The 17,789-nt window shown below is 35.0% G+C and overlaps 1 protein-coding gene across 1 annotated transcript; it reads right to left on the reverse strand.

The window, feature by feature from the left end:
- Positions 1-3,802: 3,802 nt before the first annotated feature.
- HMGN5 (high mobility group nucleosome binding domain 5) lies at positions 3,803-13,545 on the reverse strand. Its single transcript, XM_055393706.2, has 6 exons — positions 13,339-13,545; positions 11,592-11,621; positions 11,017-11,046; positions 10,676-10,729; positions 8,394-8,528; positions 3,803-5,795 (listed from the first exon to the last, which is right to left on the reverse strand). The coding sequence occupies exons 1-6, from the start codon at positions 13,351-13,353 to the stop codon at positions 5,145-5,147; spliced, it is 915 nt and encodes a 304-aa protein (XP_055249681.2). The 5' UTR covers positions 13,354-13,545; the 3' UTR covers positions 3,803-5,144.
- Positions 13,546-17,789: the final 4,244 nt, after the last annotated feature.

Consider the following 17,789-nt stretch of genomic DNA (forward strand, 5'->3'; position numbering starts at 1 on the left):
CAAGTCATCTACTAACTGCATGGTTTAGATTTAACGTAGTTTACACAGGAAACTCTAAATTACAGCTGATTTGGTGGGTTTCTTCTCTGTTCCTTATATGTTAAGCAACTTGTTTTAACAATTCTGTAGTTAATTGTGAAAAGTTGCCACAATAGCATCTTGAAGACACGTTGTTATTTTAGGACCAAAACATTATTATTTGAGGATTTTCAAGACCTGATTTTCAAGATAATGTCAAGATTTATCTGTGTGATCTTATTTGGTCATTAATCATATGTTATAATACGGTTTACGAGATTAGACTCTAGCTCCAACATGCCTTTGTTCTATGCTTCCCTTTTCTCATGGAATTTTTATAGCATTAATAATGTTCAGCATAAAACATATTAAATATTAGAGGGATTTCTTTTTAATTTTTTAACACCAAAAACTTTTTGTATTGGGGTATAGCCAATTAACAATATTGTGATAGCTTCAGGTAAACAGTGAAGGGACTCAGCCATACATGTACATGTATCCATTCTCCTCAGTGGAAATATTAAAAGCAGTCCTTTTAATATTAATATTTATATAAATATTATTTAATTATAATAAATTTAATTAAATTTATTTAACTTATTTATAAAATTAATTAATATATAATTAATAATAATTAATATATAATTAATAATTAACATTATTTATACATTTAATTATTTAATTATAAATATTAATATTTAATACAGCCAGTAGAATAGGCTGTCTGTATACATAGGATTGATAGTTACATTCTCCCATTAAAATATTCTAGTGAAGTATGTGAACTAAATTGCTGGCTTTCTAAGATAAGATGTTATGGGACACGGGTCATATAACAATATTTTGTATTTTGTTTTATGAAATTGATTTTGTCTTGTTTTTAATTGTATAATTGAAGATGTATTTTAAACCAAAGGGATTAAATTTTATACATCTATTTCGTAAAAAAATAATAAAAAATAAAAGCAGTCCTTACGCAGCAGATATGACCCTGAAGATGTGTATAGATATTGTTTTTCTCCTTGATAGACCAATAAACTGAAACATGGTTTCCCATCTGATTACAATATGATTTCAAAGTTTATTTCCATTAAAATGTTTTTATTCTGAGGCATGCCCTCAAGCTTATGAATGGGGCAAAATCTTTCAAGTAACAACAGAAAAGTTTAGATTAAAGCTTCAACACTATATACTCAGAAAATCAATTATTGTTATGATTCAATAACATATATTACCCAAAACTTGTGTTACCAAGGTGATATTTAACAAAAGATGCTTCATATTACTAAAGAAATTTCAAGTGTACTTCTTGAACTCTTCTCTGTGGGGTTCCCTGAAGATTTTTTTATACCCTTGTTTATTTCTCCCCATCTTTAATAAAGATTGTTCTGTTTTGTAGATTTATAATTTATATTCACTTTCACTTACAGTCATGGTGTGCTCTCTCTATAAATTAGCACTCCCTTACTTCATTCCTCCCTCAAACATGTTACCATTGTTCAATCTTTTAGAAGAGAAGTTGTGTGAAGCAAAGTTTTGATGATAAAGGGAAAGCAGTATCCAGTTAAAACATCAAAAAGAAAATACAATACCCAAGGAAGAAAATTTACTTTGGTACCAATATTATAGTTTGAAGCAATGATTCTCCTGTGTGTATGTGTGCTTAGTTGCTCAGTCGTGTCCAACTCGTTGCGACCCTATGGACTGTAGCCTGCCAGGTTCATCTGTCCATGGGATTCTCCAGGCAAGCATACTGGAGTGGGTTGCCATTTCCTACTCCAGGAGATCTTCCTGACTCAGGTACTGAACCTGCATCTCCTATGTCTCCTGCATTGGCAGGCAGATTCTTTACCTCCAAACCACCTAGGAAGCTCATCCTCCTGTATGAACACTTTATTATAGTTAAAATAATGTTGTAAGGTGAAGGTGGCTACCATTCTTTATGTAGAGAGTATAATTTCACATGAAAAATTAAGATTACTCATTACCACAGTTCTGCCAGTCACCTGGGATGAGTTTTTAAAGAGGAACCCAGGATTGTTATTTTTATTTTAACCTTGGCAATAAAGGGGATCAAGGTGCTTAAAATAGCAAATTCTGTGCTAGAAGTTGAACATATTTTTTGTGGTTGCAGTATCTGGCTAGGAAGTGGGGATCTAGGCAAGTTACCTAGATATTTAACCAACCCTTTTAAGTTGGTTTTGATTACTGTAACATTGTAGTTATGGTAATTCCAAGACAGGGTAGGAAATGGTACAGGACCTGACAGCCTTGGGAAGGATGTAGAGTTAGAAGCCTATGCTTTGAAAGCTGGACTTCTGAATTTGTGCATTTTCTTTTTTATTCTTAATATTTGTGAAGCCAGGGAAATTAGGCAGGAAAAAAAAAAATAAAGACATCCAAGTTGGAAAGAAAGAGGTAAAATAATCTCTATTTGCAGATGACATGATTTTATAAACAGAGGAGACTACGAGAAAGCCACCAAATACCTGGTAATTCTAATATATGAGTTTAGAAAAATTGCAGATAAGAGATCAATATTAAAAACTCAGTTGTATTTGTATACACTAGCAGTAAACAATACTAAATTGAAATCAAGAAAACAATTCGTTATAGCTTCAAAAATGATAAAACACTTAGGAATAAATTTGATCAAGGAAGTGCAAAATGTGTACATGAAGAACTATAAATACTGTGGAAAGAAATTGCTCTGTGGGTATAGTTTCACATTTGCAAGATAAAAAACTTCTGAAGAACTATTTCATAGCACTTTAAATAAACTTAGAACCACTGAACTTTAGACATAAAAAATGAATAAGATGACAAATTTTACATTATTTGTTTTTTACCTCAGTAAAAATACTGCATTATTTAAAAAAGAAATTAAAGACACCTTAAATAAAAGGAAAGACATCCATGTTCATGGATTGGAAGGAAATTTTGTTAATATGGCAATGTTCCTCAAATTTATGTTCATACTTTATGATCCCTATCAAATTCCAACTGCCTTTTATTTTGTAGAAATGTATGTGATGATTCTAAAACTCATAAAATTGTAAGGGACTGGAAACAAAGTTGAAAAACATATACTTTCTAATGTCAAAACTTAATATAATGCTATAGTAGTCAAAAGTGTGGTACTGACATGATGAAAGACATATAGATCAATGGTATAAAATTGAGAGTCCAAAAATAAACCCGTGCACCTATGGTCTATTGATTTTTGAACACTGCCAGGATCATCCAAAGGGGAAATAGTCTTTTCAAGAAATAGTGCTTGCAAATGAATGAATTTGGGATCCTACTTTACACCATACACAAAATTTAACACAAGATGTATCAAAAGTCTAAATGCAAAAGATAAAATTATAAAACTCTTTATATGGGTATACACCTTTGTGACCTGGAGTTTACTCCCGATTCTTAGATATGTCACCAATAACAATGCAGCAAAAGGAAAAATAGATAAATTAGATTTAATAAAAACAAAAAACTTTCTGTGCATCAAAGGATTCTATGAAGATAGTTAAAAAGGCAACCCATAGAATGGGGGAAATATTTTGCAAATCATTACATCTGATAAGGGATTTCTATCTAAAATATATACATGTCTTACAACTTAATACTAAAAAGACAACCCAGGTAAAAAATGGGTTAAGTGTTTGTTAGACATTTTTCCAAAGAAGTTATCCAAATTGCCAATAAACACATGAGAAGATGCTCAACATCATTAGGGAAATGCAAATAAAATTAACATGATTTTGATCACTCCAAAATCACCTCATTAAGATTTCTATAATAAAAAAGAGACAATAACAAGTGTTGGCAAGGATGTGGAGAGATTAGAACACTCATACATTGCTGGTGAGAATAAAAAATGCTGAACCCACTTTGGAAAACTGTCTGGAAGTTCCTCAAAGTTAAACATAGACTTACTAGTATATAGTTCAGTGGTTCTACTCCTAGCTATATAACCAGAAGAAAGGAAAACATACATGTACACAAAAACTTGTACACGAATGTTCATAGCATTATTTATAATTGATAAAACAGAAACAACTCAAATATTCTTCAACAAACAATGTAGTACAATATAATGCAATATAATATTATTCATCCATAAAAGAAATGTAGTAATGATACATGCTACAACATGGATGAATCTGAAAAACTATTCTAAGTAAAAGAAGCCAGATACAAAAGGCCATGATTCCATTTCTATGAAGTGTTCAGAATAGGCAAACACATAGATACAGAAAGCAAATTAGTGGCCAGGGCTCAGTGATGGGACTGGTTAAAGTGAATGGACAAAGACCTCTAACTATTTCGGTGATGAAAATATCATGGGATTAGATAGTGGATAGTGATAGTGGTTGCACAACATTGTGAATATACTAAAGCCATAGAATCGTACATTTTGAAATGGCTGAAATGGTGAATTTTATGCTTATTTTCTCTCAGTAAAAATTTTTAAAAATATTTTCATGAACATTGCAATAGAAAAAAAAAGCATTATAATATTTCACTAACTGCAATTTTGGAGATATAACAAACTACAATCATCTTTGAAGATAATTTTTATTAAGATAAATCCAATAAAATGTTGTGAATACACGTATTATCAGAACTTCCCTTCTGAAATAAACATTTGTATTTATTTTAAAAATGGAATTTCAATTGTATTTTTCCCAAGTAATATCACAGTTATATTTGGGAAAGATGATTCTAACTCTTACCATTACATGAAAATAGTTCACTTTCTTTATAAAAACAACCTATAGAACCTAGGAAATTCTTTTGGGATCTCTCCATTTTGTGAAATTATCACATTTAGGAGTAGAATTAAAATTCAAAGATTTAACATATAAATTACAGAAAAGGGTATTCACTGACAAAGTTGTAAGCATATTTTTTCTATATATTCCACCATTATAATCACAGAGTTTATAGACAATAATTCAATGTTAGGAACTTTGTGACTAATGAACAGTATGAAGATGTTCTGAAACTAAATTGATGTTAAAGAAAAGCTGTGTCTCTAAAATATTTGATAAAAATGTTCATCTCTATTAACATTACAACATAGAAGTACATATTACCAAACTATGAAACCATATAGCGTAGCTTTAAGCAATATTCTGAGACTCTTCTTTTTTTCCATCTTCTTTTTTGACCTCTTCTCTTTTGGTTATTTCTTTTCCGATTTCAGCCTTGCTTTCATCTTTTATATCTCCTCTATCTTCTTTTCCATTTTCTTTCTCTTTTCCTTCTTTCTTTTTTTCATCATCCTTCTCATTTCCACCATCAGCCCTCTTTCTATCTTCATCCTTTTTTCCAGCTTCTCCCTTTATTCCATCTCTTTTATCTTTTCCATCTTCAGATTCTTTGACATCTTCTCCTTTCCCCTTCCCATTTTCATTCTCTTTTTTATCTCTTTTTTCTTTTTCATCTTCTTCCTCTTTGCCATCTTCTCCTTTCCCTTTTCTATCTTTACCCTCTTTTCCATCTCCAGTTTCTTTCTTTTCTTCTTCCTCTTTTCCATCTTCTTCTTTCTCTTTTCTCCCCTCAACTTTTTTTTCATCTTCTTTCCCATTTCCATCTTTGTCCTCCTCTACATCTTTTCCTTTCACTTCCTTATTTTGATCTCCATCTCTTTTTTGATCTTTTTCATCTTCTTTTCCATCTTTTGCCACTGCCTCTTTCTTTTCTTCTCCTTTTTCTTTGATACCTTCAATTTTTTCCTCTATTTCCTCTATTTCTCTCTCAGGAACTGGTGCCTATAATGAATATAGAAGAAAAACCAAGATTATATTTGTAAATTTGGAACCAAGACAGAATTATAGCTATCTTATTAAAGAAAGTACTTTCCCTGTGGAAAAGGCCTCTTAAACAACATGTCATAAGGAAGCATTATATGAAATAGGATTAATTAAAGTATCTCTACATAATCATGCACAAATAGATATTTGGAACAATAAATTTGGAAAAACCTATTCATATAAATGATTTTCATTACAAATATGAGGAAACAGAATAAATAAACAAAAAATGACATTCTTTATCAATAATTCTTGATGAGTACTATACAGATATACAAAATATATTTCTTGAAGAAATAATATATTTTATTTCTATATTGGTGATATTTAGGTTTACTTTGTAAAAAGTTAGTTGAAAAGGCTTTTACCAGATGTCATCAGATCAGTTACAAAAGATTTTCCCTATATGCACAGGTTTGATTTATAGATTTGGCATTAAATCCCATTTTCATTGTTTTAACTATAATACTGAAAAATGTGGTAAGACAAACATGCAAAGCAAGGTCTATTGGAAACATAAACATACTGATTTGCTTTGAAATCTGAAGAGGGAAAAAGACTCATATGGTCTTGAGAAGGAATTTACAAATAGCCCATGTACTGACAAAAGGAATAGAGGATCACTCTATATTTAATAAGACAGTCATTGGATTATCAAGTCACGATCACTGGCATTGTTCTATTAATATCAGTGCTAACCCACTGCTCCCATACCCATTCCTGAAAATTCTCAAATTTTAAATTCATTTTCTTTCTTTTCCTCTTACTTACCACTATACTATATGCTGCACATAGAATGTATGTGCCCCTCAAAATTCATATGATGAAACCTAATTTCCAATGTGATGGTATTTGGAGGTGAGGTCAATGGGAGGTGATTAGGTCATGAGGGCAGAGCTCTCATGAAAGGGATTTATGTCCTTATAAAAGAGGCCCCAGAGAGCTCTCTCACCCTTTCTATGGTGTCAGGACACAGCAAGAAGACTGTCATCCATAAACCAGGAAGCAGGTCCTATGTTCAGTTCAGTTCAGATCAGTCGCTCAGTTGTGTCCAACTCTTTGTGACCCCATGAACTGCAGCATGCCAGGCCTCCCTGTCTATCACCAGCTCCTGGAGGTTACCCAAAATCATGTCCATTGAATCAGTGATACCATCCAACCATTTCATCCTCTGTTGTCCTCTTCTCATCCCGCCCTCAATCTTTCCCAGCATCAGGACCTTTTCAAATGAGTCAGGTCTTCGCATCAGGTGGCCGAAGTATTGGAGCTTCAGCTTTAGCATCAGTCCTTCCAATGAACACCTAGGACTGATCTCCCTTAGAATGGACTGGTTGGATCCCCTTGCAGTCCAAGGGACTCTCAAGAGTCTTCTCCAACACCACAGTTCAAAAGTATCAACTCATCAGCGCTCAGCTCTCCTTATAGTCCGACTCCCACACCCATACATGACCACTGGAAAAACCATAGCCTTGACTAGATGGACCTATGTTGACAAAGTAATGACTCTGCTTTTTAATGTGCTGTCTAGGTTGGTCATAACTTTCCTTCCAAGGAGTAAGAGTCTTAATTTCATGGCCACAATCACCATCTGCATTGATTTTGGAGCCCCCAAAAATAAAGTCTGACACTGTTTCCACTGTTTCCCCATCTATTTCCCATGAAGTGATGGGACCAGATGCCATGATCTTTGTTTTCTGAATGTTGAGCTTCAAGCCAACTTTTTCACTCTCCTTTTTCAATTTTATCAAGAGGCTTTTTAGCTGTTCTTCACTTTCTGCCATAAGGGTGGTGTCATCTGCATATCTAAGGTTATTGCTATTTCTCCTGGCAATCTTGATTCCAGCTGTGCTTCTTCCAGCCCAGCGTTCCTCATGATGTACACTGCATATAAGTTAAATAAGTATGGTGACAATAAACAGCTTTGATCTACTACTTTTCCTATTTGGAACCAGTCTGTTGTTCCATGTCCATGTCTAACTGTTGCTTCCTGACCTGCATACAGATTTCTCAAGAGGCAGGTCAGGTGGTCTGTTATTCCCATCTCTTTCAGAATTTTCCACAGTTTATTGTGATCCACACGTCAAAGGCTTTGGCATAGTCAATAAAGCAGAAATAGATGTTTTTTGAAACTCTCTTGCTTTCTCCATGATCCAGCGGATGTTGGCAATTTGATCGCTGGTTCCTCTGCCTTTTCTAAAACCAGCTTGAACATCTGGAAGTTCACGGTTCAACTACTGTTGAAGCCTGGCTTGGAGAATTTTGAGCATTATTTTACTAGCATGTGAGGTGAATGCAATTGTGCAGGTCCTCAGCAGATATCAAAAATCTTGTTGCCTTGATCTTGGACTTCCCAACCTTTAGAACTAAAGGAAAAACACATTTCTGCTATTTATAAGCCACCCAGTCTGTAGTATTTTGTTACAGCAGCCTGAACAGACTAAAACACTATGGAGTCATATTCATGTAATGTTTCTCAACTTTTAAACTATAAGGCAAACAAGATTTCTTTCAGTTGAACCCATTGTTAAACTTTCAAATGGACAAATTCGAATATACCTCTGTAATTTTGGCTTCTCCATTTTCAGCAGTTTCATTGTTGTATTCTTTAACAACTTCTTTCTTGGTTTCCGCTATGGTTTTGGCACTTGCATCTGTGTTTTTTCCCATCATATCACTTTTGGTCTTCATTTTCTGTCCAGCAACACAAAACAGTAAAAATATAAATACACAATTTAATTGGTATGTTGAGTAAATGGTGCAACTATTTTACCACCTGTTGTAATAGTTTATGGAAAAGCTTTAAAATACTTTCAGTGTCATTATAAACTTGAAATAGAATTAAAATGAATACTATTCCTCTGATATAAATCAAAGTTTCTCTTAGATGAAAAGCACCAAGTTAGAATGCTGACCAGTAGCTATTCAGGGCCAATTGCCAGCATTGGGTTAAAATTTGGTAAATTAATTATCTTTGATTAGAAAGGACCAGTTTATCCCTGTCATGTCTAATAATTAGCAACAGGGTTTTTGATTGCAGAGCCTCCATTGGTAATAATTAAGAAAAATACTAAGTTAGGGACAGCACCAATTTAAATACATTTGAAAGAGATCACTTGGGGATATTAGTGATTCAATATTTAGGGCTGCACGTTTTAGAATGATTTGAATCATGATTTATTTTCAAGAAAGCTCTTTGCCCTAAGTGTGCATGTGGTAGAAAGAGCAGTGGATTAAGGGGCCAGCAAACGTGTTTTAAATCTGGATCTGTTTCTTGCTTGATGTGAACTTAAGCAAAAGCATAAATTTCTCAGTGTTTATTTTTTCAAATGTAAGAGAGAGTAATACCACCTACCTACCAGGATGTTGTAAGAAGCAAATGATAAAATATATGTGAAATTACTTTGGAAACTGTAAAATGCTATATAGATATGCTATTATCCTTTTAACACATGAGAAACTGAGAGGCAAGGAGGGTGAAGTGTTTTTATATTATGGTTTATTCTAGCACTTTTTTAAAAGAAGAAATAAACAGTGTTTGCTATTTTAACAACTTATAAGTTGAGTATTTAATTTTATAAATAGTGACCTTGAAATGTGAAATAGAGAAAAACCAAATAGGAACTTTCTCTTCTGTTGTCATTTACTATGATTAATAAAATTATGGCCATAGTTTTAGCAAGGTATTTTAATCAAGGATTTCAAAGCATTTTATGAATACAACTGTAATGTAGTTTCTTCAGTCACAAAATTATGGGATTAGATTATTTCTAACATTTCTGCTAGCCTTCATGTTTTATGATGTTAAGAATTCAACCCAAAGCCAGTGCTTTATGACAACCTAGAGGGGTGAGATGTGTAGGGAGGGGGGTTTAAGAGGGAGGGGACGTATATCATATGTATACCTATGGCTGATTCATGTTAATGTATGGCAGAAACCATCACAATATCATAATGTAATTGTCCTCCAATTAAAAATAAAATAAAATTAAAGAATTCCACCTATCCTTAAAACATCAACAATGCCTCAATAAAGAATTCTAAAAATAAATAAAATCATATTATATTCACAAACATTTACATGTAAATGAAGGTAAATATAGGGGGAAAAGTAAGCTTAATATTGAAGCTATTTCTATTTTTAATATTTTTCTAACCACAACACCAGAACATAGAAGCCTATATAAAATCAATTGTGTGCATTTGAAAACAATGTATGTGAAAGCACTTTGCAAATTGTTCAGTATTATCAAATGTTAGTTACTATTATTATCACAAAATATTACTTTGGTTACTACAGTTTACACCTTGTGTTTTCCCAGGAATATTGGTATTGTAACTGCATGAATTCAAAAGCATGTACATTTTATGGCCCTATCCAACTAAATTTTTGTTTTGTCTCTTCCTAGGGAAAATGTCAATAGAAAACCACAGAACACAAACAAATATTTCCTACTCAAAGGGTTGACATGTACCATATGGTATGATGTATAATGTAATATAGGTCTTCCCTGGTGGTTTAGTGGTAAAGTATCTGCCTGCCAATGCTGAAGAGGCAGGTTTGATCCGTAGATTGGGAAGATCCCCTGGAGAAGGAAATGGCAACCCACTCCCAGTATTCTTGCTTGGGAAATCCCATGGATAGAGGAGCCTGGCGAGCTACAGCCGATGGTGATGAAAAAGAGTCGGACACGACTTAGCAACCAAATCACAACAACAAATAATATAATATATGACTAACTGAAAAGAAAATAAAGTAAAATGATCAACTGTATGCCTTTCCAAAAAACTATTTCTGAAGAAAAGCAAGTTTCTCTCAATATTTCTTGCTGAATATTTACCCTTGGAGTTGATGTTCTTTTGGACTTCAAATCTGGTATAATGGGCACAGGCAACTGCAAAAAAAAAAAAAGAAAGAAAGAAGGAAGTGCAAAGCACGGGGGAAGAAAGAGAAGACATCATAATTAAAGAAAGATCACTAACTGAAATTCAATTTCGTGATTAAAATAAATGGGTGTAGTTCAAACTGAAAACTAGAACAAAAATATTTCCTTAGTGAGAAAGTTTTTCTTAAAACATCAAAAATAAATCTTGTCTTAAATGACTAACATTGTCCAGGATCCCCTGAAGTCTAAAATTACATTTTACAATACATGGACAACTTTTAAAAAAGACTACTTACAGCAGACAGTCTGGCTGATCTTCTCTTTGGCTATAAGTTAAAAATAATTATCAGTTAAGAGAATTATGGATACACAAAACTAGAAATATTTATATTGTTGTGAAAATATTTAGTGTAACACTATATATATGTTGTCACTAAGAAGTATTGTGAGCTTGATTAGAAAATATCATCGAACTAATAAAAATATAAGTTTTGATTTTTCCTTCTCTGGACCCTTCATATTTTAAGAAAAAAATTCCAAATTAAATTTCAATTGCTAGGCTAAATTAACACAATGGCTAGCAACAGTATATTTAGAAATGAAAATATAGCCCTTTCTTGCAAACTGACAAAGCAATTCATTAGTTAAAAGAAAGAAGCTCTCTCCAGATCTTAAACACAATACCATCTTAAGTCCCAAGAAGTTTGGAGTTTTCAATACCTACTACTCCTGAGAGAGACCACTGGCATACCATATTGGTATTCATATGGTACAAATACACTAACCAGCATTTAGGTTTTAGTTGCTTATGTGTCAATTTTATAAAACAAGTGAATTTTTTTAGACAGACTGTAAAACTAAAGAAACTCACCTCTTGCTTCATATCACCTTGACCTGCAGCCTATACAGGGGAGGAAACCACACAGAAATAAGATCATCGATATAAATGTATAGATCTGAAAATATTGCTTATAGATTGCAGTCTGCACTATAACAGCTTATGACTTTTTCCTGGATTTCTGCTCAAGTAGCCACCCATTATTGCCTAGTAGCATGCTGTCTACTAACGTGCAAATATACAGCAAGATGCAAATGAATTACCAAGACACGTTTATACAACTGATAGTCAATTTCATTCTTTTGTATAAACTGTATCTCCTAAAAACAAACTTTAATTTTAAATCCAACTGTTGTAGCCCGTGTTAAAGTCAAAAAGGATGAGGGAGGGCGAGCAGAATGAAGGGCGGAGCTTCATGCAATTTCCCCGTCTGTTTAGCCTCATGCTTGAGATATAATTGTACTTATCTGATGCTCGCTTATCCCCTCCAAGTTCTGCAGACAGGAACTACAATCCCCACAATCCTTTGGGGCGGCGGGGGGGTTACCTCTTTGTTACAACGTCAGCGCGTTTTATTGAGAAGCCGGCTGCGGATTTTAAAACTTCCCGCCACTACCTGCTACAAGGTTGCTGTCAGCTCTGTAAAATCGCAAGATCCATTGCACAAGCCTAGAAAAGCGCAGCGGCGGGAATCACAGGAAGGGGGTTGGTGATTAGAAACCATTGTTTTATGTCCTTTTAGACTGGGAATTACTAAGCTATTGCACGAGTCATACAGCCTCAGAGCGCCGGGGAATTTCAGTCTTATTCCTATTTCTAAAAGTAGGGAAGACAAACGAATAGAGAGGAATAATACTTGAAAAAAAAATAACGCCTTACATTAGCACAGTATTTTACAATTTTATCAAGCAACGAAACAGCGATCGACTTCACTTCTAAGGGAACCCCTCCCCAACAAAAAAAATAAACAAATCAACACCGAGTGTGAATTTCTTTCTTGTCCAAGAGAGGAGTCATGATTTTTTAAGTGAGGGTTTGCAGGAGACCAACAGCCCTTGAATAGCTCATATCACTTCTTCGTGTCTAAAGTGAGCAAATCCACGCTACCCCAAGATCAGCAATAGTTTATCTGACGCATTTCTCTTATCATTCTTCCACCTTTAGACAGTGAGCTTGGAGAGGATCAGACCTCTCGGGCCTAAAGTTGCTATTACAGCGGTGAATCTTTACTTTCTCCAGGACAGTTTGAAGTCTGCGCCCCCTAATGGCACAGGATTACCACTGCAAAGCCATCTGGCTTGACAAGAAGTGGAGGAGGGAAAAAAAGAAAAAGAAAACGGGAAGAACAAAGGCAAATAAATACGGGAGAAAGCCATGGCCTTCGTTCCCCCAAACGGGACGGTTCCCGGAGGAAAGCTGGAGGCTGAGGAGGAAATTAGTGCCTGAAAGTGTGGTTGGGAGAAGAGTTCTCCAATAGGGTAAGCGGAGGAAGGGGGGTGGGGTAGGAAGCGACAGCACAGCGCTATGGCTGTATGTAATTCAGCACGGAGACACCTCTCAAGCGATTCTTTTCCTTAAACAAAACAAGCCAAAAGTGAACTACTAGTTGCGTGAAAGACCATCCTCAACCTTATACTAACCGATATTTATCCTTCCCTCCCCTTAGGCATCTCACAAAATCGAACTAGAAACCAAAATGTTTTTTTTTTTAAAGTCTCTGCCGATTAGGAAATATGTATTTCAGTCGCTAATACCCCTTCTATCTTCCTATTCCACTTACCTTTCTTTTGGGCATTGTTGCAGCTCTCTATAGGAGATCTTAGCAGTCAGCAGAAAAAAAGCCGAAAGCAGTCTCTATACAACCGCTCAGAGAGCAACTGAGTTTTCAATGAACTAATTAAAGTACGACCTGTACTTGCCTTCAAAAAAAAAAAACTCTCGTTATTGGCAACATTAAACCCACCAAGACACAACCAAGCTACGTGAATGGTTAGCAGGAGTGGGAGCCAAATTTGAGTGACAGGCTGTCAGACCAATAAGAGGAGTGACCAGCACAGGGGGCGTGGCCCACGGACTCCCGAAGCCCTCGAAGGCTGCCTGCTCCGACTGCTGGTGGGGTAGAGGAACACCTTGACTTAGTGGATACAAAGGGCTGAAGCATAAAACCGGCGGGAAAGCTGGGATTGTCCTTATTGGTTCTCTTTTCTTTTCTTTTTTTTTCCTATATGTAGTAATAACAGGAGAAAGTCACTGCACTTGCTTTCTCCACGGTCTTCAAAAGTTTCTTCCTGGAAGGAAAGTGCTTTTCAGACAGGATTGGGCCTAGGCTCCAGTCTTTCCTTTCTACCTTTGGCAGGAGGATGTAGATGACATGAGAGGAGTACTCGTTCAGAAAGTAGAAAAGAGTGGAGCTGTTTCTCAGGTTGTGGGGACTTTGCACCACTCCAAAATTGTGGTCCTGGCAGGATCAGGGTGCCAAAACGGCGCATCTTTCGCAGATGGAGAGCCTCAAAACTTGGAACTGTAAGAGCAAGAGGAACCTGAAGGTGGGGACATCTGATAGATACCACTATCCTACTTGGTGGGAGTTCACCAATAATTCAATGGCACTCTGTGTGAGGTAATAACAAAGGACTATCTAGAGGGAAAAGGCTGATACAATGGATTATGAATCCAAAGGTGGCATTTAGTGAAGGATCTCAGGAAGATACCATACATGAAATTGTTTAGGGCACAGAGCCTGGACTAGGATGAAGCAATTAAAGCATTTACTTCTGGTGCAAAATTAAGGATGTGCCCCAGACTCAGGTGATTAGGATGAAGCCATTGAGGTGACTCATGCAAATGTAGAGTGTGTGTGTTCTAAGTCGTTTCAGTCATGTCCGACTCTTTCCAACCCTATGGACTGTAGCCCTCCAGGCTTCTCTGTCCATGGGATTCTCCAGGCAAGAATACTGGAATGGATTCCCATGCCCTCCTCCAAGGGTTCTTCCTGACCCAGGGATGTAACCTCCATTGGGAGGCGAGTTTTTTACCACTAGGGCCACTTGGGAAGCCCCGCAAGTGTAAGGTAAGATCTTGTTTTTATTTAAAAACATGATATTTTGTTTATTATGTAATTAAAAAAAACTTATTTAGCTCTTTAAAGTAGTGCATTAAACATTTATCTTTATTATTGAGTTTTGGGGTGCCCCTTATAATTTGTGCCTGAGTGCCCCCTAAACTCACCCTAGTCCTAATTATCTTTAGGTGGTTTTCTACTCTAAAAGAGGCTTTTATTTACTTTCCAAAGGTAGTTCCTGAGTCCTAAAGTTTGTTAGAATGGGGGTGCAGATTGGTGAATAAGGTACTTGAAGATAATAATAGGCAGAAATGTAGGATTTTGAACCACTTTCTCAGAATGCCTTAGTTTGGTTTTTAGTAACAGCTAATTGGGTTTAACCATGTTCCAACAACAGCTGAAATCCCTATGCTGAAAGGTTGATCAAAAAAGGAAATTAACCTTTTGAAGAGTTACTTAAAAGAAGAAACCCATTTGTGTTCGTGTGGATTAAAAATTAGAATTTTCAGTTTAAAAAAGAAATATTCATACCTGCTATAGAATACCAAACAATCCCTTCAAACTAAAATACAGCCTAAGAGAAGAACCCATCATTTTTACCATTGTCCATTCTTCCCCAGCACCAACAGTGTGGAGTTAAACAGATCAGGTAGTAAAGACTGACTGCAGCTCAGTTTCTCTCCTCCAACCTCAATGTGTTCTGATTCAAGTAGATAAATCAGAAAGATATTTACATTTCTTCCTTTCCCCGCAGTTATTGGGATCATCCCTAGATTCTCTAGATGCCTTTTTTTTTCTTTTTTTTAAAAAAATATTTATTTATTTTAATTGGAGGCTAATTACTTTACAATATAGTAGTGGTTTTTGGTGAAGGCATTTTTGGGTGAACCTAGATATGTTTCAGTCATTTTATTTACCAAAAGTTAGAAAGTAAACACAAAATTTGGGTTCAATATAAGGATTGCTTCATAAGGATAAGGAGAAGCATGAAGGGAATAAAAAATGTGTCAACACTGGAACACATTCAACAAATTTGATTTAGCATTATTTTGTGAGTTGGATTTTGTTTTTATGGACTAGCCTATGAAACTATAAAACTCCGAAGTATGCAAAGTTGCATCACTGTTTCTGCCCTTAAAAATTTAGGATAAAGCAAGCAGATGCACACATATTTATACATCAAAAAGTTGCTTGTATTATGTGAATGGTGCAATCTAAATTTAATAATAAAACAGAAGGAAACTATCATTCAGGACTGAGATCATTGGAGAAGTTTTTTGTTGAGGAGGCAGTATTTGATTTGGCTCTGAACTATTGGATAAACTGTTACAGCAAATGCAGAGGCAGGAAAACTGTGTGTTTGTTTGGGGAACAGAATGCCTAGTCCAAGTGAATTGAAACAAATGATCATGAGGAATCTTGGGAGGCAAGGCTTAGTCTGAAGGCAAAGGAAAAATGTGCAGGTCTGTGGACTCTAAGATTCCTCTTAAGTTTGTCAGCAATTTTTCTTTTTGGTCAATTTCCCTTTCTTCTGGTCTAACCTGTTGCATCTGTGGTTTGTATCTTATCCGATCGAAAAAATAGTCATGCATGCACAAAAAAAATTTTCTAAGGTTGAAATATTTCTGTAATTTCTGAACACCACCCTCATGTTCTTCTTTTCAATCATTAACTATGATAGTCTTTTGTAGAAACCAATCTGTCCAAGGCTTTTTTCCTTTGCTGTATGATTACCTCCGATTGCAGCCCTATTCTCTTATACATTTGCTTATCAAATGTCTATCAAATAGTTCAGACCCAAGTGAAATTACCACTTCTTTGACAAAAGTCTTCTCCAATCATTTCAGTCCTAAAAGATTCTACCTTCTTGTTAAACTATAGACTTAAAATGTATCACTCTTATGACTCAAGCAAGCTTTGATATTTTCCACCAACCACTATCATACAACTTCATATTGACTTAAAATTGTATATACTTATTTTTCTTTGCATAAATATTTTCTCAGCACTCTGCTCTCTCTCTCTCTATATATATATACACACATATGTATATATATATATATATACACACACATATGTATATATATATATATACACACATATGTATCCTGTAGAATCACCTAACTTTAAAACTATTTTTCTAAAATTGAGAAATTATTCCTTGAGTAAAATTTTTTAAAAGTGAAAGTTGCTCAGTCATGTCCAACTCTTTGTGACCCCATGAAATTCTCCAGGCTAGAATACTGGAGTGGGTAGCCTTTCTATCCAGGGAGTCTTCCCAACCCAGGGATTGAACCCAGGTCTCCTGCATCGCAGAGTGGATTCTTTACCAGCTGAGTCACAAGGGAAGCCCAACAATACTAGAGTAGGTAGCCTATCCCTTCTCCAGAGGGTCTTCCCAACCCAGGAACTGAACCAGGGTCTCCTGCATTACAGGTGGATTCGTTACCAACTGAGCTATCAGGGAAACCCTAAGTAAAATTTTTATGTTTATATAATTGTCAAAGTAAGAATTTTATTGGCTCATTTTTAAAAATACATTTGCTTATTTCTATTTTTAAATTAATTATTTATGAGTGTTCTCTTTGCACTTGAGAAGAAAATGATAGATAACTGATAAAAGCCTACTATATAGCACAAGGAAATCTACTCAGTGCTCTGTGGGGACCTAAATGAGAAGGAAATCCAAAAACAAGGGAATATATGTATACATATAGCTTATTTACTTTGCTGTACAGCAGAAATTAACACAACAGTGTAAAGCAGCTATAGTCTAATAAAAACTTCAGAATAAATTGTTTCTTAATTACAATGAAGGTTGATTGCTGGACAATTCTCCACAGGACTCTCTAATTTCCCCTGGGTATTAAGCATGCCTACTGCCACTATCAAAACTTACATTAGCTGTAGCATGCCCATTTAGTAATCATTGGGAAATGTCACAGGAAGATACGAAAAATTATAAAGGAAAAATACCAATATTAAAATGTTTGAGGCAGAGAATCCAAAAGAAAGTATTAAGTATTTATGAGAAAAGGGTTGCTAGGTGGTTAAGATAAAAGAGTTCTTCAAATGTTCTGTATATTCATAGTTTAAAATGATATATATGTTACATTATTGAAATTTTTTCTCCAAATACTTCTTTGCATGTAATGGGATCTCAAAAATAT

The sequence above is a fragment of the Moschus berezovskii genome, chromosome X, assembly GCF_049115385.1.
Source record: "Moschus berezovskii isolate FMDL1 chromosome X, NW_MosBer_1.0, whole genome shotgun sequence".
NCBI lineage: Eukaryota > Metazoa > Chordata > Mammalia > Artiodactyla > Moschidae > Moschus > Moschus berezovskii.

Coding starts and splice junctions, on each gene's coding strand:
- HMGN5 (XM_055393706.2), bottom strand. Junction 10,730..11,016: donor GATCAGCCAGACTGTCTGCT/GTAAGTAGTCTT, acceptor TTTTTTTTGCAG/TTGCCTGTGCCCATTATACC. Junction 8,529..10,675: donor AAAGAACATCAACTCCAAGG/GTAAATATTCAG, acceptor GTTGCTGGACAG/AAAATGAAGACCAAAAGTGA.